Genomic DNA, 27421 nt, shown 5'->3' with positions numbered 1-27421 from the left:
ATGGCTGAGTAGTATTCTATTGTATATGTATACCATATCTTCCTTATCCATCCATCAGTTGTTGGGCATTTGGGCTCTTTCCACAGTTTGGCTATTGTTGATAATGCTGCTATAAACATCAGGGTGCACGTACTCCTTTGAATGTGGGGGGTTTTTGTTGTTGTTGTTGTTGTTTTAGAGAGAGAGTGTGAGCAGGGAGGGAAGGGGCAGAGGAAGAGGAGAGAATCTTAAGCAGGCTCCATCCTTAGCACATAGCCCAATGCAGGACTCGATCTCAAGACCATAAAATCACACCTGAGCTGAAACCAAGAGTTGAGTGCGTAACTGAATGAGCCACCCAGGTGCCCCCTCGAATGTGTATTTATATCCTTTGAGTAAATACCTAGTAGTGCAATTGCTGGATCAAAGGGTAGTTCTATTTTTAGCTTTTTGAGGCCCCGCCATACTGTTTTGAGGAACCTCCAAACTCCATAGAGTGGCCGCACCAGTTTGCATTCCCACCAACAGTGCAAAAGGGTTCCCCTTTCTCTGCATCCTCGCCAACACCTGTTGTCTCCTGTGTTGTTAATTTTAGACATTATGACTGGTGTAAGGTGGTATCTCATTGTGGTTTTGATTTGTATTTCCCTGATGATGAGTGAAGTTGAGCATCTTTTCATGTGTCTGTTAGCCATCTGGATGTATTCTTTGGAAAAATGTCTATTCATGTCTTCTGCCCATTTCTTAACTGGGTTATTTGTTTTTTGGTTGTTGAGTCTAGTAAGTTCTTTATAGATTTTGGATACTAACCGTTTATCAGGTATGTCATTTGCAAATATCGTCTCCCATCCCCTAGGCTGCCTTTTAGTTTTATTTTCTTTTACTATGTAGAAGCTTTTTATCTTGATGAAGTCCCAATAATTCATTTTTGCTTTTGTTCCCCTTGCCCCTGGTGACATGTCTAATAAGAAATTGCTACAGCTGAGGTCAAAAAGGTTGCTGCCTGAGTTCTCCTCTAGAATTTTTATGGTTTCCCATCTCACATTTAGGCCTTTCATCCGTTGTGAATTTATTTTTGTGTATGGTGTAAAGAGAATGAAATGGTCCAGTTTCATTCTTCTGCATGTTGCTGTCCAGTTTTCCCAACACCATTTGCCAAAGAGACTTTTTTCCCCATTGGATACTCTTTTCTGCTTTGTTGAAGATTAGTTGCCCATATAGTTGTGGGTCCATTTCCAGGTTTTCTGTTCTGTTCATTGATCTGTGTGTCTGTTTTTATGACAGTACCCTACTGTCTTGATGACTACAGCTTTGTAATATAGCTTGAAGTCCAGAATAGGGAGGCTTTGCTTTTCTTTTTCAGAATTGCTTTGGTTATTCAGAGTCTTCTACAGTTCCATACAAATTTTAAAATTGTTTGTTCTAGCTCTGTGAAAAATGCTGGTGGTATTCTGCTACCAACATTCCAGTACTTCTAGCTCAGCCTCTGCATCACAGCCTGCCTCTTCATACAGTTCACATTTAAATATGGAAATGTGAGGACTTATCACTGTTTTATTACTAGATATTTAGAAAGCTTGGGTTATTTTTTATTTTGGTCTATTTTTTAAAACTGAGTGAAACAACATCAGCAACAAAAATTCCCAAAAATTGGGGCTTATGATAATTGTCCCTAAATTCTTTATGTATTTTTTTCAACTGTACAGTAAAACCATTGTCACAAACTGTGTCAGTAAATTGAACTTCCTCCCAAAAGGTCAAAGAAAATGGAAGTTTATGTTGAAGTACAAGAACCATTCAGAGCTATTAAGGATTTGATGATACAATTGCAAGTGCTTCCTTCTAACAGCAGCCTTAAATTTCGGTTCCCTTGGCACTGACAAGCACACACGCAGATGGAGTGTTTGAGTAAATAAAGAACACGGAACGTTTTAGCTGCTCAATGTCAGGCCCTTACTCTAGCTATCTAAGGCATTAGAGACATTAAATGACAGGCACTGCAGTTTTCCATTATAAAATACTGAAATTGGATTGCTTTCCACTTTAAGTAAGAAGTTTGAGTCTTGATGCAATTGAAAAGCGTTTCCAACCCAAAAGCAATAACTTAGTAATTTTAATGGCACTATGCACTCTAAAATTTCTATAGACTTGATAACTTTCTTTTATAAAAACTAACCCTTATAGTTTCATTGTAAATAACTTAAAAAAAAGCATGCTTGATAAGAGCAGGAATTTACTCAGCAATTACTAAATAATTTAGTATGTGATTCGCAGAAGTATTTACTTAATGCCCTGTTTCTATGAGAAATGTGGTTGGAATTTCAAATGAAATGGTTTATAATTTGGTCTTTTTCATTACCTGCAAGGCATATTCATTTCTTTTCATATGAACCATTCTAGACATGACAGGTTGTCTGAAAAACTTAACATTCTACTTTTTTGTGAATTTCAGCTTTTCACATTTCCCACTGTAGATTTTTTTCTTTTTGGTTTTTTGATTTATACTTTTAACCTTCAGAACTAAGTGTCAGATGTTTTAATTTCTGAATATGAACCAATGATGAATGGAGACTGAATGAGTAAGTGAATAAGCAAGTCTGTGTTCATTAATATTATATCTTTGATAAGAATTGCGGTCTGTGTAGTTTTTTGAAGGAATGAGCATATTATGAGAAAATAATAGTAATTAACTTTTACTGCTGAACCATATGATAAGATGATTGGGATATATGTGTATGTACATGTGCAGCTGGGTTTTTTGGCCTACAAAAAGAAGAATGAGATCCAGCCAAAACCCAAATCAGAACCTTTGGAAGGCTTCCTTACAATCTGATTTCAGCTAATGTCTACACACTTTAACACATTGTCTAATGCTTAGTGTAAAGACTGGCTGTCAGACTCCTACATGCTATTCTGGGCTCTGTTACTCACTACAACGTATTTCATTCTTAGATCCCATGGGTCCTGCTGCAGATTTCAGGATTTGCTGCATTAGGGGGGAAATGTTTTTTAATTAATATTAGCAAAGCAAGTGGAAAAAAAAGAAACTTAATGGGACATAATGCAGGGATAGGAGAAACAGAATTCAGGTTGGTATTGGTAAGTCAAAAACAGACAAATTGGAGGGAGTTCCTAGAAGAGCACCCATGATAATTGGAGGATGAGAAGGGCTGACTGATTTCTAAAAGAGGAAGAAACAGTATGTTCCATTATGCTTGAAGAGGGGCCAACAGTGAGGGGTGTGATAAGATCCAATAGGAATGTAAAGGCCAAGAGGAAGAGAGTGGTGCTGGCATGGCATAAGGAAGGATTATCCAGGAATAATGTAATAAAAGCAAGAAAATCCTCAGACAGGTTAAAGTCTAGCAACAGTTTCATGGGAATGATAGATTTTAGATTATGCCATTTGATGAACAGATCTAATCTGTTTTAAGTGTCTTCTAAAACTTTCTGGAAGGTTTAACCCAAAAAGCAGACATCCGTGTTCATGTGACTATCATAGCTTCTTCATCAACTCAGGAGCACGTATCACCATAGCCCCTTTATTTTCCCAAACCTGCCCTACTAGCAGGATATTGAATCATTCCTTGAGGCCCCCTCCCCCCAGATAACTTAGACCAGAAAGAGACCATCTTGCTTATGAACTGGAATCTGGGAGTCCACTCACTGCACTGCCTTGGCTTCACCACTATTGATGACTGCTCCCCGCCTGGTGGTGTAGACTCTCATCCAGTGCTGCTGTATAGCAGTCAAGCCCCCGCTCAGACCTCAGTGGAACTCCACACTGGGTTTCCAGGTGACATAATTCTTTTAGTTTATACTCCCTTACGCAGCCATGGTTCCCGAACAAACCTATGGGCTAAGATGTCTAGGACTGAAAGAGCTAATAGCATTAGCACCACATGTTGTGCCAAAATATCTTCCTAGATTTGGATTCCCCATTTCCAAAAGGTAATTTCACCCTTTTTTTTTTTTTTTTTACTTTTTTTTACTCAGGGATATCATGGTCTATCCAGACAGATCTTCCTAACTTGGAACCTATGAGAGCAGGGGTTGGGGTACTAGTTCCTTCTGTCCCAGAAGGATTTTCCCTTTATATTGTCCATCCCATTCCCTGTAACCACCTCTGTGGATGCAGTTTCTTTTAAGCCATGCAACATCAACAACAATAAAAGAGGGTATATGATTGGTCTTTATAAGGCCAAAGAAAGCTACTTCTCTCAACTACAGTGACAGTGACCCATTGTCTGTGACCAATTAGGTAGTTCTTTTATAGACTCTAAGACTCAGAGAATTGTAGCCATGTAAGAACTTTGCTGATCTTCTATTTCAGACTTTTCATTTTACAAATATGGAAGAAGGTCCAGAGAAAGTTAGGCAGTTTATCCAAAATCCACAAAGCTGGTCAGTGCCAGAGCTAGATCAAAAGACCTAGATCCCAGGTATACCCCTCCTTCCACTGCACCTCACTTTATTTCTCTTTGGACTTTCTTTCATTTCATGTTTCACTGAAGAACTTAAGGCTTTGTGTCCTTTATAGCAAGCTCCTCTCTTCTTGGTGTAGGTGCATTAATATTAATTACCCATAAATGGATTGGGAAAAATTAGATATCAAATTATCAAGTTACAAATCTCCTGCTTTTTATGAATTAAGTGTACCACTTACATTGTAGAACATTAATTTTTCCACCTAATTTTGAGTACTACCTGCTACATGTAAGCTATTGTGACTTAAATAAATAAATAAATAAATTTCCACGGACTGAGAAAACTGAACGTGATAGGTGAGTAATAATTTGAGAACTAAGAATGGAGAAAATAAATCAGACTTGAGACCCTCTGTAGGAGATAAGAAGATCCTGAAAATATTTCATGTAAAAGATGCCAGAATAGGAAATATTTGTCTTTGGTCCCCATGTGCCATCATGGCAGTCGTGACCAGTCAGGTGCTCCTGGGCTCTGGTCTCACCATCCTGTCCCAGCAGCTTATGTATGTGAAGGTGCTCATCCAAGTGGGATATGAGCCTCTTCCTCCAACAACAGAATGAAATATTTTGGGGCAGCAAGTATGTCAGCCTCCAGGTCTGTTTTGTTATGTTCAGCACATTGTGAGCATCAGTGGGAAGCATGGGTTATTCACAGGCTTAACTCCAAGACTGTGTTCAGGAGTCCTTGGAACTGTGGTCCATGGTAAAGTTTTACAGGATTTAGGCCCTGGAAATGTACAGAAAGAAGTCACGCCTTCCTTCCACCAAGTTATCAAGGTTGTCTTGAGAGATGATGGCCCGTTCTGCTGCTACGCTCATCACACATTCCTTCCACGTGATCACTCTGAGATCTGTGGTACACATCATTGGCAGAAAATCCAAGTACTGTGGACTTTGTAACTCCATAGTAATCATCTATTGTGAAGAAGGCATCCTAGAATTTTTTGCAAGTCTTATATCTCACCTCCTAGGTGACATCATTTATTTGTGGCTCTGTCCCTCACTGGCCTACCTCATCAATACCTATGCACTGGACAGTGGGGTTTCCACCATCAGTAAAATGAAGAGTTATTCCCAAGCTGTCACAGGATTTTTTGCCAGTATATTGACCTATCCCTTTGTGTTTGTCTCTAATCTTATGACTGTCAACAACCGTGGGTTTGTTGGTGGATCCCTTCATTACTCCCCAGTATATATACATCTTGGATAGACTGCCAGTGCCTGTTGCAAAAGGAGGGAAATATGAGCTGAGGAAATAGCTTGTTTTTCCGGAAGGTCCCTTTTGGGAAGACTTACTATTGTGACCTGAGAATGTTAATTTGAAGATATGGGGCAGAGACAGTGACATTTCTGTAGTTCCAGATACACAGAATTATGGGAGATAATGTTGATTTCTATACAATGTGGCATGCTTTCTTAATAATCATTTAATCTTGAGAGAATGGAAAAAAATCTTTGTCTTCTTACTAGGTAAAAAAGAATTTAGCAGCAATTAACTAGTCATAAAGACAGATGCCATGCAAACTCAAATCTTGCTCCATGGCTTATGGTCATTGTAACTGAACTGTGTCATTTAAAAGGCTATTCTTACTGCATAAAAAATGATTCTAGGTACTCTGAAAAACAAACTGAGGGTTCTAGAGGGGAGGGGGTGGGAGGATGGGTTAGCCTGGTGATGGGTATTAAAGAGGGCACGTTCTGCGTGGAGCACTGGGTGTTATATGCAAACAATGAATCATGGAACACTACATCAAAAACTAATGATGTATGGTGATTAACATAACAGAATTAAAAAAAAGAATTAAACGGTTCACACATGTTAAAAAAAAATGATTCCAGGTAATAAAGCTTACAGATACTTTATCTTTTATTGAAATTCAAAGAACTAAATGTTCACTTTTGCAGAAATATTTTTGTAAACTAGGTATTACAAATCATTTATAGTAGAGCAAAGTTTACACTATATGGTTAGCAAAGTGGCTATTGTTTGTAACGTTTTTGGTGTAACTGTAACATAAAGACTAAATCCAGGATTTTTACTTCCAGCCAAGGTGGAGTAACAGGTACTAGAGTTACTAAATTTACTCCCACCTGAAACAAATATAAAAACAAATAAAATATATCAAACAATGCTTTTCAAGACATTGGACACCAAGAAACAAAAGACATTGATCCCTAAAAGAAGGAAAACAAGCTGAGCCCAGCTGACTGTTTTGAGAGTGTTTCCAGACAATGGTAGGGGAAAGAGAAACCAAAGAAGATTTTGACTAACTCCTGAGTTGAGGAGACCTAATAGTCAGGAGAGACTGTAGTGGCTACACTTCAGAAAGCAGGGTAGCAAAGAAGAGAGAGCTTCACAGAGAGAAAACTCCAGAGATCAGCAGAGGGTTTCCCTTAAATATTCTGCAGTGTAGAATTAGCCCATGTGTATAAGAAAAATACCAAAAACGGGAAAAGAAAGACCCAAAACAATTAGAAGGAACAGTACTCAGAGCTCACAGAGGATCAGGAATAATACCTGTTCCTACCAGCCAGACTAGAAAATCCTTAATTCAAGGGGCATTGGGTAAAATACTCAGAAGAGTCTTGAATCAGTAGTGGGGAACAAGGAATGCTAGATTAAATGCTGCTGTTCCCACCTAACAGATCTCAGAACTAAACCTGGAGGACTGAACTGTTTCCATATAACTCAGCTGAGTCCTAGGACAAAGTTTAAGAATGTTAATAACAACACGCAAGTATCAAGCATCCAACAAGGTAAAATTCACAATGTCTGGCTCCAATCAAAAATTTCCAGGCATGCACAGAAGCAGGGAAATATGACTCATAATGAAGAGAAATAGTGATCAAAACTAAACCAGAACTGACACAGTTGTTAGAATTAACAGACAGAAGTAGTTATTATAACTGTATTCCAAATGTTCGAGAAGTTAGAGGAGTGATTGAGTATCTTAAGTAGAGTCATGGGAGATATAAAAAAGACCCAAATTGAACTTTTAGAGATGACAACCACAATTTCTGAGATGAAAATTACTGTGAAAGGAATTAATGGCAGATTAGATATTGCAGAAGAAAGGATTAATGAACTTGAAGGCCTAGCAATAGAAACTGTCCAAAATGAAACACACAGAGAAAAAAAGGCTAACAGAAAGAAAAATGTACAGAGCATTTGTGAGCTGTGGGACAATTTCAGTTAGTCTCTATTCAAGTAGTCAAATAAATAATGTCTGACATGCTTCCAAATTTGGTGAAAACTATACCCACCCATTCAGAAAGCTCAAAAACCATGAAAAACTGCACCAAAGCGCATCATAATCAAATTGCTCAAAACAGGTAATAAAGCATCTTAAAAGTATCTAGAAGGAAAAAAGACATTACATATAGAGGAACAAAGATAAGGATGAAGAAAGATTTTTCATTGGAAACCATGCAAATAAAAAGACAGTACAATGACATTTTTCAAACTACTGAAAAGAAAAAAAATTGTCATCTAGAATCTATACCCCACAAAAATAACTTCCAAAATGAAGGGGGCAGACTTCTTAAGAAAAACAAACAGTGAAAGAATTCATCACCAACTATGATGGACCAAATGCTTAAGTCCACCTCCAAAAGCCCTAACCCCAATGCAATGGTCTTTGGAGATGGAGATGGGATTAGTATCCTTGTAAAAAAACAAAGAGGGACTAGACCTCTCCCTCTTCCCTATGCAAAGACAGTGAGAAGGCAACTATCTGCAAGCCAAGAAGAGAGCCCTCATCAAAGAACCAAAATCAGCTGGTACCTTGATCTTGGAATTCCCAGACTGAAGAACTATGGGAAGGAAATCCTATTGTTTATGTTACCCAGTTTCTACTATTTTGCTATAACAGCTCAGGCTGACTAAGACACAAACATATCCACACTGCAGGTCATATTAAAGGAAGTACTTCAGGCAGAAGAAAAGTGTGTGTGTGTGTGTGTGTGTGTGTGTGTGTGTGTGTGTGTGTGTGTACTTTATCTTCTTGCTATTTAAATCTCTGTAAAAGATAACTGTTTAAACAAAAATAGTAACAATGTAGTGTGGGGTTTATAACATTTGTGGAAGTAAAATGCATAACCAAGAAGGGAGAAATGGAGGCATACTATTGTAAGATTCTTATACTCTATATGAAGTGGTATAATATCACTTGAAGATAGATTGTGATAATTTAAAGAAGCATACTACTTTTAGTTTATTGGTCACCTAGGGTGACCAATAAAATAACAAAACAATGTGTCAAAAAAGGGGATAAGCTTGAATTATAAAAAATACTGTTAATATAAAAACAGAGAGTAAGGAGAAAGGGAACAAAGAACAGATGGGACAAAGAGAAAACAAGTTTCAAAATGGCATATTTGAACCCTGCCAAGTCAATAATAACATTAAATGTAAATGGTATAAGTACCAGAATTAAAAGTCAGAGATTATCAGACTGGACATTTTTTAAGATTGATTTATTTATTTTAGAGAGGCAGGAGGGGAGAGTCTTAAGCAGCGGAGCCCTATGCAGGGCTCAATCTCACGACCCTGAGATCACGACCTGAGCTGAAACCAAGAGTCTGATGCTTAACTGACTGTACCACCAAGGCACCCCTTGGATTTTTTTTAAAAAGCAGGACTCAACTATATGTTGCCTACAAGAAATACACTTTAAATATAAAGACACAAACAGATTAAAAGGATAAGTAGGGGGATAGGTGCTAACACTAAGCAAAAAAAGCTGACGTGACTATTGATATCAGACAAATTAGATTTCAAAGCAAATGATATTTCCAGGAATTAAAAGGTCATTTTGTGATAGAGGAATAAATGACATCAAGAGAAAATAAAAATTCTAACCACATATGCATCTAATAACAGGATTTCAAACTGCATGAAGCAAAAACTGATAGGTAAATCTATAATTATAGTTAGAGATTTCAGTGACTCTTCTCAATACCTTGGACAGAAAATTAGTAAAGATACAGAGGATTTGAACATTTATTATACAACCTGACTTAACTGATATTTACAGAACACTCTAGCCGACAACAGAACGCACATTCCTTTCAAATACATATGGAATATTTACCAAGATAGACCATATTCTGGGATATAAGACAAGTCTCCATAAATTAAAAGGATTGAAGTCATTAGAAGTTTGTTCTCTGACCACAATGGAATTAAATCAGAAAACAATAATAGAAAGATATCTGGAAACTCCTTCAACCATTTGGAAACTAAATAACATTTCCAAATAATTTATACATTAAGAAAGAAACAAAAAGGGAAATTAGAAAGCATTTTAAAATTAATGAAAATTAAAACAACATTTCAAAATTTGTGAGATGTTGCTAAAGCACTACTTGTAGTGAAATGTATAGCATTAAAGCTTTTCTTAGAAAAGTTGAAAGATCTCAGATCAATGAACTCAACTTCCACCTTTGGAAACTGGAAAAAGAGAAGCAAGTTAATGGTCAATTAATCTTTGACAAAGGAGGTAAGAATATGCAATGGGAAAAGACAGTCTCTCCAACAAATTGTGTTGGGAAAACTGAACAGCTAATGCAAAAGAATGAAACTGGACCACTTTCTTACACCATACACAAAAATAAACTCAAAATGGATTAAAGACCTAAATGTGAGACCCAACACTGTAAAAATCCTGGAAGAGAGCACAGGCAGTAATTTCTCTGACATCAGCCTTAGCAACATTTTTCTAGATATGTCTCCTGAAGCAAGGGAAACAAAAGCAAAAATAAACTATTGAAACTACATCAAAATAAAAAGCTTCTGCACAGCAAAGGAAACAGTCAATAAAACTAAAAGACAATCTACCGAATGGGAGAAGATATTTGCAAATGACTTACCTGATAAAGGATTAGTATCCAAAATCTGTAAAGAACTTATAAAACTCAACACCCAAAAAACAAATAATCTAATTTAAAAATGGGCCAAAGACATGAACAGACATTTCTCCAAAGATATCCAGATGGACAACAGACATGAATAGATGCTCAACATCACTGATCATTGGGGACATGCCAATCAAAACTACAATGAGATATTACCTCACACCTATCAGAATGGCTAAAATCAAAACCACAAGAAACAGCAAATGTTGGCAAGGATGTGGAGAAAAAGGAATCCTCTTGCACTGTTGGTGGGAAAGCAAACTGGTGCAGCCACTGTGGAAAACAGTATGGAGGTTCCTCAGAAATTTAAAAATAGAACTACCATATGATCCAGTAATTCCACTGCTGGGTATTTACCCAAAGAATACGAAAACACTAATTCAAAAGGATATATGCACCCCTATGTTTATTGCAGCACTATTTACAATAGCCAAATTATGGATGCAGCCCAAGTGTCTATCAATAGATGAATGGATAAAGATGTGATAAATGAAATATTACTCAGTCGTAAAAAAGAATGAAATCCTGCCATTTTCAGTAACATGGATGGATCTAGAGAGTCTACTGCTAAGTGACATAAATCAGAGAAAGAAATGCCATATGATTTCACTCAAATGTGGAATTTAAGAAACAAAATAGATGAACAAAGAAAAAAAAGAGACAAACCAAAAAAGGATCCCTAACTATAGAGAACAAGTTGATGGTTATCAGAGGGGAGGTAGGGAGATTGGGGTCAGGGGATGGGTGAAATAGGTGAAGGGGTTTAAGAGTATACTTACCATGATGAGCACTGAGTGTACAATATATAGAATTGTTGAATAACTATATTTTACACCTGAAACTAATATAACACTGTATGTTAACTATAGTGGAATTAAAATAAAATTTAAAAAATAATAAAAGGTAATAAAAATTAAAAAGAGCAAATTAAAGCCTAAAGTAAGCAGAAGAAAGGGTACAACAATGATAGCAGAAATCAATGTAATAGAAAATAGAACAATAAGAATCAATTTAACAAAAGCTAGTTCCTTGGGAACATTGATAAAATTTATAAACCTCTAGCCAACCTGGTCAGAAAAGAAAGAAAGATGACACAAATTCCCAATATCAGGAATATGAGATTCAACAAAGATTCTACTAATATTAAAAGGAAAATAAGGAAATATATATGTACAACTTTATGCCAATGAATTTGACAATTTTTTAAAAAAATTGAATTTGTAGTTAAAACTCAAGGCCAAGGAGACTTCACAGGTAAATTCTACCAAATATTTAAGGAAGAAATGATACCAATCCTACAAAGACTCTTCTAGAAAATTGAAGAGGAAGAAATATTTTCCAACTCATTTTGTGAGACCAGCATTACCCTGATTAAAAATACATATATGAAAAGAAAACTACAGACTAGTATCCTACATGAGCATGAGGCAAAAATTCTTAGCAAAATGTTAAAAAATGAATCCAACAATGTATAATAAGACAAATACATTACGGTCATGTGGAGTTTATTTTAGAGATGCAAGATGGATTTAACATTCAAAAATCAATCATATTATTCATATTAACATACTAAAAAAGAAAAATTATGTGATTATCAATACATGCAGAAAACACATTTAACAAAATCCAGCATCCATTCATGATTTTTTTTTAAAAAAAAGAAATTCCCAGCAAACTAGGAATAGAAAGAAATTTCCTCAACTCAATAGGGGCATCTACGAAGCACCTATAGCTACCGTCATAAATAACAGTGAAAGGATGAAGTGTTCCCCTAACATCAGGAACAAGGCAAGGATGTTTGCTCTTACCACTTCTATTCAACATTGCACTAGAGGTTCTAGCCAATGCAATAAGCAAGAAAAAGACACTGAAATCATTCAGATTGGAAAGGAAGTAAAATGTCTTCATTCACAAACAACATGCATGTTTTTACAAAATTTATGTTATGTACCAAAATAAATAAATAAGGCTGTGAGAACTAGTAAGCAAGTTAGGCAAAACTCCAGGATATAAGATCAATACACAAAAACAATCTATATTACTATGTACTAGCAATGAAAAATCAGAAATTTAAATTAAAAAGCAAAATCATTTATAATTACATTAAAATAGTAATATCTATGTATAAATCTGAAAAAAAGATATGACCTTGGTTTAGGCAAAGATTTTTTAGACATACCACCAAAAGCATGATCCATGAAAGAAAAAAATTGCTTGATTGGTCTTCATCAGATGAAGACTTTCTGCTCTTCGAAAAACACTGTTAAGAGAATGAAAAGACAGGGGTGCCTGAGTGGCTCAGGTCATGATCCCAGGGTCCTGGGATCGAGTCCCATATCGGTCTCCCTGCTCTGCAAGAAGCCTGCTTCTCCCTTTCCAACTTTCCTGCTTGTGTTCCCTCTCTCACTGTCTCTTTCTCTGTAAAAAGTAAATTTAAAAATCTTAAAAAAAAAAGAGAGAGAGAGAATGAAAAGACAAGCTACAGACTTGGAGAAAATACTCACAAATCACATATCTGATAAAGGACTTTTATTCAGAGTATATAACGAATGCTCAAATCTCAGTAATAAGGAAACAGACCAGTAGAAAATGGACAAAGAATCTGAGTACACATCTCTCCAAAGAAGGTAAATAGATGGCAAATAAGCACATGAAAAATGTTCAGCATCTTCGGTCATTAGAAAAAAGCAAATTAAAACCACAAAGAGATACCATGGTATACTTATTAGAATGACTGAAACTAGAAAGACTGAGTATAACAAGTGGTGGCAAGGATGTGAAAGAACTAGAACTCTCATACACTGCTGTTGAAATGTGAAATTCTACAACCACTGTAGAAAACAGGGATAGTCTCTCAAAAAGTTAGACTTACACATACCAAATGATCCATCCATTCTACCCCTAAGAATTTACACAAGAGAAATGAAAGCATATGTTCATGCATAGATTTATACACTAATTCATAGCAGCTTTATTTGTAATAGCCCAAAACTGGAAACACCCAAAGATCCGCCAATAGATGAATGGATAAAAAATTGTGCTGTATCCATACAATGGAACACTACTCAGCAATAAAGGAACAACCATTTGATGCACGCAACAACATAGAGGAATTGCAAAATAACCATGCTGAGTAAAAGAAGCCAGACATAAAGGAATATAATCTGTATGATTCCATTTACATAAAATATAGAAAATACAAATTAATATATAGTGTCATAAAGCAGACTGTAGTTTTGGGGGAAGGGGGGTACAGAGAGGTGCAAGGGAAGGACTATTAAGGGACATGGAAAGATTTTTTTGATGATTGATGTAGGGTATGTTCCCTGTCTTGATTGTGATGCATACATATGCTAAAACATATCAGACCACCCACTATAACTATATGCAATTTATCGTGGGTTAAAGTTATTAAAATAAATAAGAATGAAGCCAAAAGGAAAGTAAAACTTTATTGGAATTCATACTAGTAGTAGACATTCCTGAAAAACTATGTAAATTAGTTATAGACACTACTTTTTAAAGTACATCAGTGCATACTTCTTGAAGCAAAGAACCCTTTTGTAAAGTAATCTTCACTGTCGAATACATCTTTTTTTATGACTCTTAATGGGATATATTGTGTTTCCTTAAAGAGGATGTATATCAAGTCTGCTGGGATAATGACAGCACAAGTCCACTTCTTTTCAAGAGCATTTCGTGAGCGACAACAGCATTCCGTTGGTTGTGCTCTGTCTTGAAGTGGCAGAAGGCAATTGTGATAGCTCGCTCTACCAACTCTGTAGTACACATAAAGTTCACTTCGCTTGTTCAGTTATGTATTGTGATTAGATATTTACTCTGCTTGGCATCTTAGCCAAACGTCAACCTAGGAGCTTACGTGTACTTTGTCAAGAGAGCATAGTAAACACTTCAAAATGATTCATTTCCCCTTAGCACAAAGCTCAATCAATACTTGAATTGGAACCATGTATATGTGGAAGTTCCTTTTTCAGTCGGCTAGCAAAATCAAAACTACTAAGTCTTAGAATACCTATGTGTTTTAAATGTTTTGGGTGTTTCATTAAGGGACCTGGCTTTGTTTCCATGGGGTAAAAGGATGCAGTAAAAGGAAAGATAAAAGTCAGCCATCGAACGTGACTTTCCAGATATGTTTTCTGAGCTCATTGTGCTGAGCATGAATATGTTAAAGGACAATTCTTTTTGCCAGGCTCATGGCCGTGGGTCACAGGAACTGTGACATTCTTCTCACCTTCTGTATCTGACTCAGGTAGCTCTGGTGACCCCACCTTTCTCTCTTTCAGGGTGTGAACGGCATGTCTGTGGATGAGAAGCCTGACTCCCCCATGTATGTGTATGAGTCCACAGTCCACTGCACCAACATCCTCCTGGGCCTCAATGACCAGCGGAAAAAGGATATTCTCTGTGACGTGACTCTGATCGTGGAAAGGAAGGAGTTCCGGGCCCACCGGGCTGTGCTGGCCGCATGCAGTGAATACTTCTGGCAGGCGCTGGTTGGACAGACGAAAAATGACTTGGTGGTCAGCTTGCCTGAGGAGGTACGGTAGTTTGGTTTGCGTGTCATTGCTCGTGCAGGTTTATCAACCTGTAGACAGTTGGCTAAGTAGGAGCTAAAAGGTGGACCCTGGGCCCCATTCCTGCTCAGGGGCTGATGTCCAAGTCACCAAAACTATTAGGTTTGCCGCATAGCCAGTTTCTATTTGAGGCACTTAAAATCTCAGAGGCATGAATCTGAGCAGAGCATCTTTGTCAGGGAGCCTCACCTCACCTGTGGCTCATAGCCACTCGTAGTTTCTAGTTCACTTACTCTTCAGGTTTTGAGTAGGACAGCAAAAGTTTGCTACAGTCCTAGATGTGGGATCTGAGTCACTGGGACCATGGCTATGGTTTTTCTCTTTCAGATGGTTGAAGGAGCACTTGATTTCCCTTGAGAGTAAAAGAATGAGAGTATTCACAGCACCTGCCTTGCTTGGGGGAAAAGTAAAAGCAATCAGTAATTTTCACAGTTAATATAATAGGATTCTAAGAAGTGCAAACTTGCTTTTCTCACCATTGTTGAAAATACCCTACTCATGTTTCTTAATTACTTCAGTGAGTACAGTTACATCTGTACTATAGGGACACTAGTAGCTGGACCCGTTCTGTTGAGAGTTGACATCCATTCAGTTGGATGGCCTAAGCTGCAGGAACTTAAAAGATGGGCTTCATAATGACAAAATATGAAATTGGTCACCCTTTGAACTGTGTATACAAGTCCTCTATTTCCATCATCTTCGCTCCCTTTCATTTACATGGGACCAAGGGTAACACTGAGCAGCCTTACACCTTGGGTTCAGATCCAGAATCTTTCACTGTGCATCTATACAGTGTCTAACACTAGGGCCACCACAAACAGTTGTGCAGGCTGTGCACTGCACAGTTCCCAGAGGTACAACTCAAATCTATAGTCTGTGTGACTGGAGCCCCAGAGTTGGGCAGTAGCCCACAGCAACAGAGCAGCTTTTCGCAGCAACTCTGAAAGATACCAGAGACACCATGACCCTGATGGGAGGTGCTAGTAGTACCACTAGCATTAAATCCCAGGGGTCACAAACCCAAATGCCTCCAGAGGCCTGGCAAATAATAAAAATGAACAAAGCAGGATGCGTATAAGACACTAGGATGAGGTGGAGCAAGCACCTGCTCCACAGAAAGGCATCCAAATTCAACATTAAAAAACAAATACGCAACCAAGTCACAGGGGTCAGAGAGGGTCACCAGATCCAGTCCCTTGTTAAACAACATCTCCTGTTAGCCCTGCAGAACAAGAGAGAGGCCAGCTAAGAGTGGGGACTGCATAAGCACTCAACATTTTCACATTCTTCTTCTTTTTTATGTACCCACATGAAAGGCTCCAGTACCACACTCCTCACACCCCTGGGAATTAGATAACTAGAAAGATCCTAGTACCGGAGGCTAAAGGACAAATCGGTTGCAGATAACGTACTCAGGGCTGGTGTAGGGAGGGAAACTTATGTATCAACTAATGTGGGAAGGCCAAGGAATGGCAGCTGTGGTGTGATCCTGAGCTGGATTTTCCTCATCTACATCAATGGGCGAATATTTAACCTGTCATTAGCTGAGATGATAAACATAGAAGTTCTCAGCATGGTCTCTATCCCATAGTAGGCATTCATCAAATGTTAAGATCCCTTCTCCTCTAGATGGGCAGCAAGAATGCCTTTGCAGTTTATTCCAATTCTGGAATTCTCTGGAAATATTTGGAAACTTCCAATTATCCAGAATGATCTTGGGGAGAGGATGGAGCTTATAGTTTATTTACTATCTATATCTGCTGGAGAACTATTTCATTTTTGTGTTTTTTACCGATTTTCAAAAAAATCGGTTATATTAAAATATATTTAAAATGAAAATCATATTTTATGTAATTTAGTCTCTCTTCAGTGACTATTGGCCCCATCTTGAGACTTCCTGGACCATGTGCCCTAAACTCTGGCCTGCCCCCAGTTAGCTCTGGGATCCTGATCTAGTCACTTAAACCCTTCTCTGAACCCTAGTTTCTACCCATAAAAACCCCTAAAACTCTGAAGTCCTTGAATTATTTATCATAATACAATACCAAGACAGTAAAATTTAAAGGAAACCAGGATATAAATGCATATGGCATAACTAAAAGTTTCTTTAGGTCAAATCCCTGATAATCACTTATTTCCTTGGCATTAGGGCCTCTTTTTTTTTTTAAGATTTATTTATTTATTTGAGAGAGAGAGAAAGAGAGTGCAGAGGGAGGGGCAGAGGGAAAGAATCTCAAGCAGACTCCCCGCTGAGCACAGAGCCCTACTCAGGGGCTTAACCTCAAGATCCTGAGATCATGACCTGAGCTGAAATCAAGAGTTGGACACAACCAACTGAGCCGCCCAGACGCCCCAGCATTAGGGGCCCTTTAAAGCAAGAGGCACATTGTATAGACATCACACAAAAATCTGCTATTTGGCCTTTTTGCTTTGTTTGTGTTCTAAGTAAGTGGGAATTTGCAATGTGTTGATTTTCTTTCTTCCTAGTCATGTAAAATGATTGCCATTTCTACATTATCTACACTTCCAAACCATTAAAACCTGGTGCCCAGGTATGTGAAACCTTCAGATATAACCAGATTTTTTTTCCTTCCTATGAAACATAAATTCATATTGTCAGTAACCCAGCTTTTAAGTATCTTGCTGATGGAGCATGCAAGCCAGCCACAGTGGCATTTTCCTTTGTGGGCCTGTAATTGTTTCTGAGGCCTCCTTTCAAGAGCCCACTCCCTCTGCTCAGAGCACCCTCCTGTGGCCCCAAGTGCTAAGCATTGTTTTCCTCTCCATGTGTGCACACTAAAATGTCCTTGCAGGCTCTAGAGTCATTGTCCCACTTAGCTCAGTGAATGACTTTAGAATTTGAATTAAGTAGTGAATAAGCAAACATCCCAAACATTACCATGGAAAGTAGCTGCTTGGAATTAATTGGCATTTGGCTCATATGATGTAAGAAAAAAGATTTGCACCTGGGTGACTCAGTCAGTTAGGCGTCTGCCTTTGGCTCAGGTCATGATCCCCCAGGGTCCTGGAATTGAGCCCCGCATCGGGCTCCCTGCTCAGCGGGGAGCCTGCTTCTCCCTTTCCCTCTGCCTGCTGCCCTGCCCACTTGCGCTGTCACTCTCTCTCTCTCTCTCTGTCAAATAAATAAACAAAATCTTTAAAAAAAAAAAAAAGAAAGAAAGAAAAAACATTTGATTAGCTCCTTGGAAATTTTTAAACCCCGTCATTATCCTGTCACCAAATTCAAATCAACTTCTGGTTTGTCCCAGCCTTGTTCACACTTGGCTCACCTCTACACTTCCTAGCCAGCTTCTGTGCTTCTCAGGGGTCCCTCATGGCTGAGTCTGAAAGCTCTTTCTTGGACTATGAAACTTCCAGACACATACTGCTGCCTGTCCCACTCCCCTACTTGGTCAGTTTAGACCAAACCCAGCTCTGGTATCTAGTTGTCCAGTTGTGCAGTTCTACCCCAAACTCCTGACTCCCAATGGGCAATGCTCTTACTAGCAAATTAGAGCCACTCACAGTGCCCAGTATAGCCTCTAAACTAAAAGGGAGCAAAACAAAAATAGAGGCCTCCTTCTCGAAGTCAAGGAGTAATGGAAATGTCTTGCTCTTTTTTTTTTTTCCTTTTCTGTTTTTTTTTTTTTTTTCCTAAAATGGAATTACAGTCCCTAGAGTTTATATGACTTGAGTGTTGGCTCCTGATTGAAAAACACGCCCAAGAATGTGTATCAGCAAAAAGTAAGACATAAGGCATTGAACTTAGTACTTTTTCTTTAAATAATAAAACAGATCATTTAGTTTATAATTATAGTAAGTCTATTTTGTGCTAAGAGATGAAGAGAAAGTGGTCAATGTGCCAACATTGCAAGGTCGTTACTACACTGCTCATTAGTATTAAAGTTGGCTCAACAAACCCCTCCTTAGCTGTAGTCATGGAGACCATTTTGGGCTGGATGCCAACCATGCTGGAAGTGGCATCACAACCGTGAAGGTCAGTTCTGTGGTGTGTCGAGTACAGGGGGCAGGAATGGGGTGTGTTTCCTTAGAAGACATGGAACCCACAGTGGGTTTGCCTAGCAGCCCCAGTTACGGGGCTCTCCCAGAATGCCAGAGGAAGAGCAGCTGTTAAGAGGTTATTGCCAAGGTCTATTATCAAAAAGTCCAAAGATAACAAGTATTGGCGAGGATGTGGAGAAAAGGGAACCAACCCTTGTGCACTGTTGGTGGGAATGTAAATCAGTGCAGCCACTGTGGAAATAGGATGGAGATTCCTCAAAAAATTAAAAACAGAACTCCCAGGGTGACCCAGCAATACCACTTTTGGGTATATATCTGAAAGAAATATAATCACTATTTCCAAGAGATATCTGCACTCCCGTATTCATTGCAGCATTATTCACAATAGCCCAGATGTGAAAACAACTTGTCTATTGACAGGACTGGATAAAGAAAAGGTGCTGTGTGTGTGAATAGTATTCAGGAAAGGAAAGAAATCCTGCTGTTTGCAGCAACATGAGTAAACCTGGAGGACATTATGCTAAGTGCAAGCCAGACATAGAAAGACAAATATTGCAGGATCTCACTATATGTGGCATCTAAAAAAAGGCAAACGATAGTAACAGAGAGTAAATGGTGGTTATTAGAAGCTTCAGGGAGGGGGTGGGGCAAAAGTGGAAATATTGATCAAAGGGTACAAACTTTCAGTTATAAGATGAATAAGTTCCGGAAACAGGGTACAGCATGGTGACTATAGTTAAAAATAATGTATTATACAATAGAAATTTGCTAAAAGAATGGATCTCAAATGTTCTCACCGCACGCACGCGCGCGCACACACACACACACAAATGATAACCATGGGAGGTGATAGATATGTTAGTTTGATTGTAGTAATCATTTCAGTTCACATGCACATATCAAAACATCACTTGTATACCTTAAATATATACAGTTTTTATTTGTGAAAATTAATTAAATATTTTTAAAACAAGGGGGGGTAGAGGCAAAGCTCTACCACCTTTCTTTGGGCTTTACTGCCCATGGTCTTTCACCCTCTAGAGAAGGGAGAGGTTTCATGCAGAGAATAGCTGTTGGGTAGGGGTAAGTATGCCTCCTCAGGTGGCCCACATGCTTTCTTAGATATAAATATATTTCAAACTTTGGCTTGCTCTCTCTATCTCTGTCTTTTGCTTTCTCTCTCTTTTGCTTCTCTCTCCCTCTCTCTCAACATTTTAGGGCAGATCTCATTTTTGCAGTGCTAAACAAAAAGGAAAACTGACCCAGAAGGATTCTGAAGCAAAAGCATTTGTTAAGTCTTCTTCTTTTTTTTTTTTTTTGTTAAGTCTTAACCACAGGGTGCAATAAAGGGTACAGTCTGCAATAGTACTGCCAAGCACAGAGACCAAATAGGAAATTATGCAATCTTCTTGATTGAAAGTTTCTAGAGGAGATGAAAGTTGTTAATGTCTCTGGGATGGCTTAGGCCCAGTCTTTTAAAGAAGCAGTGAGATCGTCATGATTATCTTTGGACAGTGTTTTCAGTGTGTGTAATACTACAGCAAGTACCTAACACTGTAGCACAAGCTGCCAACAGCGTTCTTAGCCTGAGCGTAACTTTGGGGGAGGTGAGAATTGATGGGAAACAGTAATTGAGGTATTTGGAGAGTGGCATGACCAAGATAAGAAGAACCAAACACTCACCCACCCCAGAGCACAGAGCCAGCCCTTTGGCCTCCCCCCATTCACCACCTAGACAAAACTCTGAAGAAGAATAATAGGCAAAATTTTAGATGTAAGGAGCATCAGCCATGAGTTGCTGGGAAAACCAGTTTGAACCTTGGCACTAACCACATCTAAGGTTTTGACCAAGCCAGTCAGCCTCTTTGGGCTTCTGTTTCCTCATTCATTTTTTCAGTCATTCAACAAATATGTATCAAGGCCCTGCTATTTACCAGGAGGCGCTGTTCTAGCTACTGGGTGAACCTAGGGAACAAAACTAAGTTTATATTCCAGTGGGGGAGAAGGAGGAAAGACAGAAAATAAATATAATATGTACTTGGTTAGATACTGTTGAGAATAAAACAAAAGGGGGCTAAGGAATGTCAGGGCACTGCAATTTTAAATACGGTGGTCAACAATGACATTGTGTGGTGACAGATGGTAGCTACACTTGTGGGAAACGTAGAATAATGTATAAATTTATTGAATCACTATGTTGTACACCTGAAACTAAGGTACCATTGAGTGTCAACTATACTCAATAAGTAGATAGATAGATGATAGATAGGATGGTTTAAAAGGACCTTTTCGAAGGGATGACTTTGACTAGAGACTTGAAGGAGGTGAAGGAGCCAGCCATGCTGACATCTGGGTGGTCTAGGCAGAAGGAATAGCAAGGAAAAGCTCTGAGGCTGGAATGGGCCTGGCATGATTGACATACTGTAACAGAATGAGCAGGTGGTAGAATGGGAGGAGGCATGTCACGTAACGGGACCAGGCTGTGCACCTTTTAGAAACATTACCTCTTCTTGGAATGAGCTGGGAGGCCATTTGGAGGGTTTTGCAGATCATTTTGACTGCTGTATGAAAATAGACTGAAAGAGGGACGCCTGGGTGGCTCAGTCAGTTAAGCGTCTGCCATCGGCTCAGGTCATGATCTCAGGGTCTTGGGATCAAGTCCCACATCGGGCTCCCTGCTCAGAGGGGAGTCTGCTTCTCCCTCTCCCTCTGCCTGCCACTCCCCCTGCTTATGCGTGCTCTCACACGCCACTCAGTCTCTCTCTCTGTCAAATAAATAAATAAAATACTTAAAAAGAGAGAGAGAGAGAGAGAGAGAGAGAAAATAGATTGAAAGAGAGGGCAAAGGCAAAAGCAAGGAAAACATTTAAGATGCTAAGGCAACAACCCAGACTTGACACAGTGGCCTAGATCAGATAGCAATAGAGTGATGATCAGTACCAGATTCTGGTGATATTTTTAAGGTGGAACTTATGGGATTTCCTTATAGAATGGATATAGGATGGAAGAGAAAGAGAGGAGTTAAAGAGAACTCCAAGGTTGGGGTCTGAGCTGTTGGAATGGGGTTGCCATTAACTGGGATTGGTGAAAACAGGGAAAAGCAGGTTTCAAGTGCTAAGAATGGGAATAAGAGTTCTATTTCATACACATTACGTTTGAGGTGTGTGTTAACATCAGAGTAGAGGTGTCTGGTACACAGTAGGATGTGCATGGTTAGAATTCATGGGACAAGTTCAACCTGGAGATAGAAGTTTTAATACCAGATTATTGGGGATACTGAAAGGCATAAGACAAAATACAGTCATCAAGAGAATAAGTGTAGATAAGGAAGGAAAAAAAAAAAGAGGTCCCAGGATTGAACCTTGGGGCTTTTTAGAATTAAGAAGTCAGAGAGATAAAGAGGAGCCAATGGGGTAGACCAAGAAGGAACAGCCATTGAGATAGAAGGAAAAGCAGAAATATATAATGTCCTGGAAACCAGGTAAAGAAAGCATTCCAAGGAGGAGAGAGTAATCAACTATGTCAAATGTTGCTAATAGTCAGCTCAGATGAAGGCTGAAAATTGACTGTCTAGCAGATTGGAAGCCATTTGTGATTTCATGGAGCACTTTTGTGGGGAGCAGTGGGATTTAAAAAAAAATGTGATTGTGTTCTAAAGAGAATGGAAAGAAAGGAATTTAAAAGCTAAGGTGGGCTACATTTTTTAGGCTTTTTGAGTTAAAGGGAGCAGAAAAATGGGCCAGCAGCTTGAGGAAAATGGTGTTAAAGGTTTCCTTTGTTTTGTTTTGTTTTGTTTTAAGTGGGAAGAAATTTGTTTTTCATGTTTTCACTCTGTGGTAAAGATGATCAGTATTCACCCACGTCCAATTTTCCTCTCTTTCCTGGACACACAGGAAGACCAAATTTACAATCAGGCGTGCTATGTAACTAGATGTAGCCAAAGAAACATGAGTAGAAGTCATGGGTCACTTCTGATCTGAGACAGTTAAAAGTAGGTATGAGTTCTTCATGTTCTTTCCCATCCACTTAACCGGTTTCAGAGAACTCCAAGAACTCGAGATGTTGGAACGGTAGCCCATATCCCTGACTCACTGCTGGAGAAGAGCCATGTGATTCAAATCAGACTCTGACATGAATGAGAAATGAGCCTTTATGTTAAGCCATTAAGAGTTGGTATTTGTTTCCTGAGCACAACCTAGCCCATCCTGACTAAGACTTGGGCTGATGGCAGTGTTGCAAAAGAGAGAGAAAACTTGATAATACAGGAGACAGAAGACCAATTGCTAAACAAATGCCCTTAGGTACTTGAAAGAGGATGGGGTCTACTGAGCAAGTGGGCAGACTCAACTTAGCAAGGCACATCCTTATCTGAAAGTGATCTCTGAGGTCTGACCCTGTGCTGTGGGTTCATAGCCCTTGAACTTTGTAGGTTCCTGCCAGAGGGAGAGAATAAATCCTACTGATCAGAAAGAGAGGAGAGATGTTTGGATGGAGACGGTAGGGAAAGGCCTTGGAGGGGGGGGGGGCAAACCAGTCGGGAAAGGAAAGAGCCACAGGATTTCACAAGAGGAGCGAGCTCACTTCTCCTACTCATCTTCATGAATTCTCCCTGACTTATCAGAAATGGTCTTACAAGAGATGAGAGTTAAAGAGCTGGAGAACCACAGGGCTGGTTGATAACCTAGAACACAAGCAAGTAGTAGACGATTCTTTTTTTTTTTTTTAAGATTTTATTTATTTATTGGAGTGATACAGAGAGAGAGCTAGAGAGCACAAGTGAGGGAGAAGGAGAAGCAGGCTCCCCACTGAGCAGGGAGCCCGATGCGGGGCTCGCTCTCAGGATCCTGGAATCATGACCGGAGCCGAAGGCAGACGCTTAACGACTGAGCCACCCAGGCGCCCCGTAGCAGACGATTCTGATCATTGCTCTTTCACCATTTCCGAAGGTTTTAGGATTTTGAAAAACATATTTACATTTAATGACCTCGATTTTGATATAAGTAGGGAGTAGCAGTCCTGGTGACCAGCCTGACTTGCAGGGCTGCTCGTCAGATTATTGAAATGCGATCTGTTAGGCTCCTTGGAAGGATGGTGCTATATAAACAGGAGGTGCTATTATTCCCATAAAAGGAAAGCACAGTCTTCTCTGATGAAATGGCTCTTACCTCAGAATCCTCATTAAAAGCTCTGGTGCAATTTTGCAGGTTGCATTAGTGAGACTTGGCAGCAGATGAAAAAGAAAAAGCAAATAAATAATAAGTCAAAACATTCCAGGTAACTACTTGCTGGCAAGTAAGAAGTTTTCAAGTCCTAGAATCATGCTGATAATTTTGAAATGCCTAAAGGCAGAACTTATTTATAGTAACGTAAAGGTGACTTCCAGCCCTGAAATCTGGGCCTCAGTCTCAAATGGGGGGAGTAATAAAGTGAAGCCAAGAAAATAAGAGCTAATACTATTGTGATTCCATCTCCAAAGGCTGCTCAATGGTGCTGATACAGAGGGAGGGAAATCTGGTGTGAAAAATAGCCACAGCAATAGCTAATTTTAAAACTGAAATGCATAAGCTGTTTCCAAACTCTTACATTTTTTAAATCCTGAGGCCAGTAAGTCCTATTTAAAGAAACTTAGCAGAAATGCGCTCCTATTTTGGCATAGTAGAAGGAGTTGAGTTGACAAAAACTAAGACATATCTAAAAATTATTTTTAAGTGACCTGATTTAAAGCCAGTTTAAGGGTTCTTTTCACTATACCTATTTATTCCTAGATTGTAGGAGATGACCTCAGTAGTCAACATTTCTAAATGGATTTAAACAAAGCCTTTGACAGTAAAGGCATTTGCCTTACATTTTATAAAATTAGTTACCGGCACGTCTATTCATTTTAAACCTCTTCCGTATATATGTATTAAATGTCCCTTACGTTTCTTTCTTTTCCCTATTATGGAGTCTCTTAGCTATTTCAATTAAGATTAATAATAGCTTTAAAGACAAAGTTCAGAGCTGTAAAGTTCGTCACTTGATCAGTAATCATAACTATTATTTTGTCATATTTAATCATAGAACCTGGGCCTTTAACAGGGTACTTAATTAAACTTTTAATTCATGATAAGAACTTAAATAGCACTGGGGAGAGTTTTTAAAAATTATTTCCACTTCCCATCCAGATTACCAAAAAAAAAAAAAAAAAGTGTGCTAGAGAAACATCATGGCCGTCAGCCAAGGGTATTGTAGGTCATGCCAACATGAACTGGCAGCAAGCCATTGTCCAATTAGCATGGCTTCATCGTTGCAGAGTAATCACTCTCGAGTAGATGGTTGAGTCACTCATGATGTAGTGGTACTTCACTTGAGCCAGTTCTTAGAATAGGTTTCTTGTTCACTGTTATTACCTGCCCTACTTTGCCAATAAAAGCACAGGACCATTTAGGCTGAAAGCCGAACGGAAGAGAAACATCGATTATGTATCTTGTTTCTCTTTGCTTCCTGAAAACTGAGATTGCAATTAAACAGTGAAATCATGGTGTGTTTTTTAAATGAGTTACAAGAAAATACAGTTTCCACACCAAAATACTCAGAGTTGGAATCCAAGAGTCAGTTTTTATTCTCTCTTTTCTTTGGCAGCTTTAACACTTGGCACAAATTTGAGGATATCAGTAAAGTTACCTAATAATCTTAATGGATTCACATTCCATTCAAAAAATTGGAATGTCACCAAACTGCTTCAGGTTTCAGTTCTATTGTTGGGGTGTCCATGACATTTCTGTTGGGTGTACAGTTGTACAAGCAGAAGCTTTTCAAAAAGACCCTTTTTATGGTGAGAACACCTGGATTCTTGGTAGGACAAGCTGTAAACCAGGAAATTGATTCAGGAATTTCTTAATAAAATGGATCATATCCAGACATTGGAGTGATGTGTGGTTGTCAGTAGAAAAGGCTGCTCTTAGAAGCACAAAGAAAGTAAAATAAAATTGTTGGCAGTAATCAGTTAATACCTTACGTTTCTATTCTTGTTTGTTTTGGTTTTTAACCAAATCCCAGGCTAAATCAAAGGGTGCGTTGTTTTTGCTTTCAAGAGTGGAGCAATTAAATAATGGCACTTTGGGTTTTCTGCTATCTCAGAAGTGTTCTTTTTCCTATTAACTCGGTGCATGTAGTAAAATTTATCACTTTGCCATAGACTTTTAAAATATGTTGACAGTCTCTCTACCCGACATTGGCACCGGCTCCAAGCTAGCTGATGATTCAGTGAGCTTTACTGTCTGAGATGGACTTCTGCATGCAGCCTGGCAAAGACTGTGTGTGAAAAAGCTAATGCATTCAGCACCCTGGGTGGGATGGAGCCAGGCCTCCAACGTGAGCACAGTTTTTGACTGACTGGCAGCAAAAAGAAATACCGGCAGCTGTTCCCAAGCAAGCCAAAGAGTTGGCCCAGGAGTTTTAAAAAAAAAAAAAAAAAAAAAAGCTGAGATTTAGCCAACTAAAGATTCCCGTGTTTAGAAGAAAATCAGAGGAAGGATACAGAAGGTCACAATTACAGCTGAAGTCTCAACTATCTCATTTTGTCTTCTGCTTTATAAAGTATGGTATTAAATATCATTGCGACTCATTTTTTCTGATTCTTTCTGAGTCTTCATTTTTGCTCCGTTGCTTTTTTCTTTTTTGTAAGATTTTATTTATTTATTTATTTGTCAGAGAAAGAGAGCGAGCACAAGCAGAGGGAGAAGCAGGCTCCCCGCTGAGCAAGGAGCCCGATGTGGGGCTCGATCCCGGGACCCTGGGATCATGACCTGAGCCAATGGCGGGTGCATAACCAACTGAGCCACCCAGGCATCCCTCATTTTTAATTCTTTATTTGCAAAGGCTGCTGACAGATTATTCTTCCTAAAGACAATATAGAGTGATACCCTTTGGGGAGGCGGCACCAGCACGCAGAACAGAGTAGGGCGGGGCAGGTCTGTGAGGGCAGTGGCCACACACGTGTAGGCTGAGCCGTGTTGAGTGACGTGGGTTGGAATGGAATTATGTGTGCAAGTCACTTCAGCGATCTGTCCGCAGAGGCCTTCTGACGCCTCACAACTGACCTATCATTCTTGTTTCATTAGTTACAAAAAGAGATGGGTGGGGGAAACAGAACAGTTACTAAAGGACCAGGAAAATGTCTGCTAAAAGATAGGACTTCTCAAGGGTCTTGCCATGTAAAGATGAGCACTCTAGTAGCAGAGTGCTTCTTCCTTCCAAGGAGACACCTTAGGCCGTGGGAATCTTCTGTCTCCCTAGAGAAGCTGCAGTCACCCAGGAGTTGAACTGTGTGCCCTGTCACAGGAAGATGGGAAGACTAGGACTGTGGACCATCAGGAGTTTAGGGTAAGAACTTCGTAGTGTGGGGAAATTAGTGGGATCCTAAAAATATTCGAAGCACAC

General features: G+C 39.0%; 1 protein-coding gene and 1 pseudogene across 7 annotated transcripts in view; both read left to right on the top strand.

Annotated features, from left to right (window-relative positions):
- The window catches only part of BACH2 (BTB domain and CNC homolog 2), a 361400-nt gene that overhangs the window by 269315 nt on the left and 64664 nt on the right, over positions 1–27421 (top strand). For all 7 annotated transcript variants that reach the window (XM_073893638.1, XM_073893637.1, XM_025862674.2 and 4 more), the window contains one exon: positions 14687–14941. In XM_073893638.1, the coding sequence (XP_073749739.1) occupies positions 14687–14941 (255 nt within the window). The remainder of the gene's footprint in view (positions 1–14686; positions 14942–27421) is intronic.
- On the top strand, positions 4895–5841 carry LOC112816311 (mitochondrial carrier homolog 2 pseudogene; annotated as a pseudogene).

Source organism: Callorhinus ursinus, unplaced genomic scaffold, assembly GCF_003265705.2.
Source record: "Callorhinus ursinus isolate GAN/ISIS: 27379988/994484 unplaced genomic scaffold, GSC_fseal_2.0 scaffold6, whole genome shotgun sequence".
Taxonomy (NCBI): Eukaryota; Metazoa; Chordata; class Mammalia; order Carnivora; family Otariidae; genus Callorhinus; species Callorhinus ursinus.
Note: the sequence above shows the minus strand (reverse complement) of the source record. Positions and strands in the feature narration are given on the sequence as shown.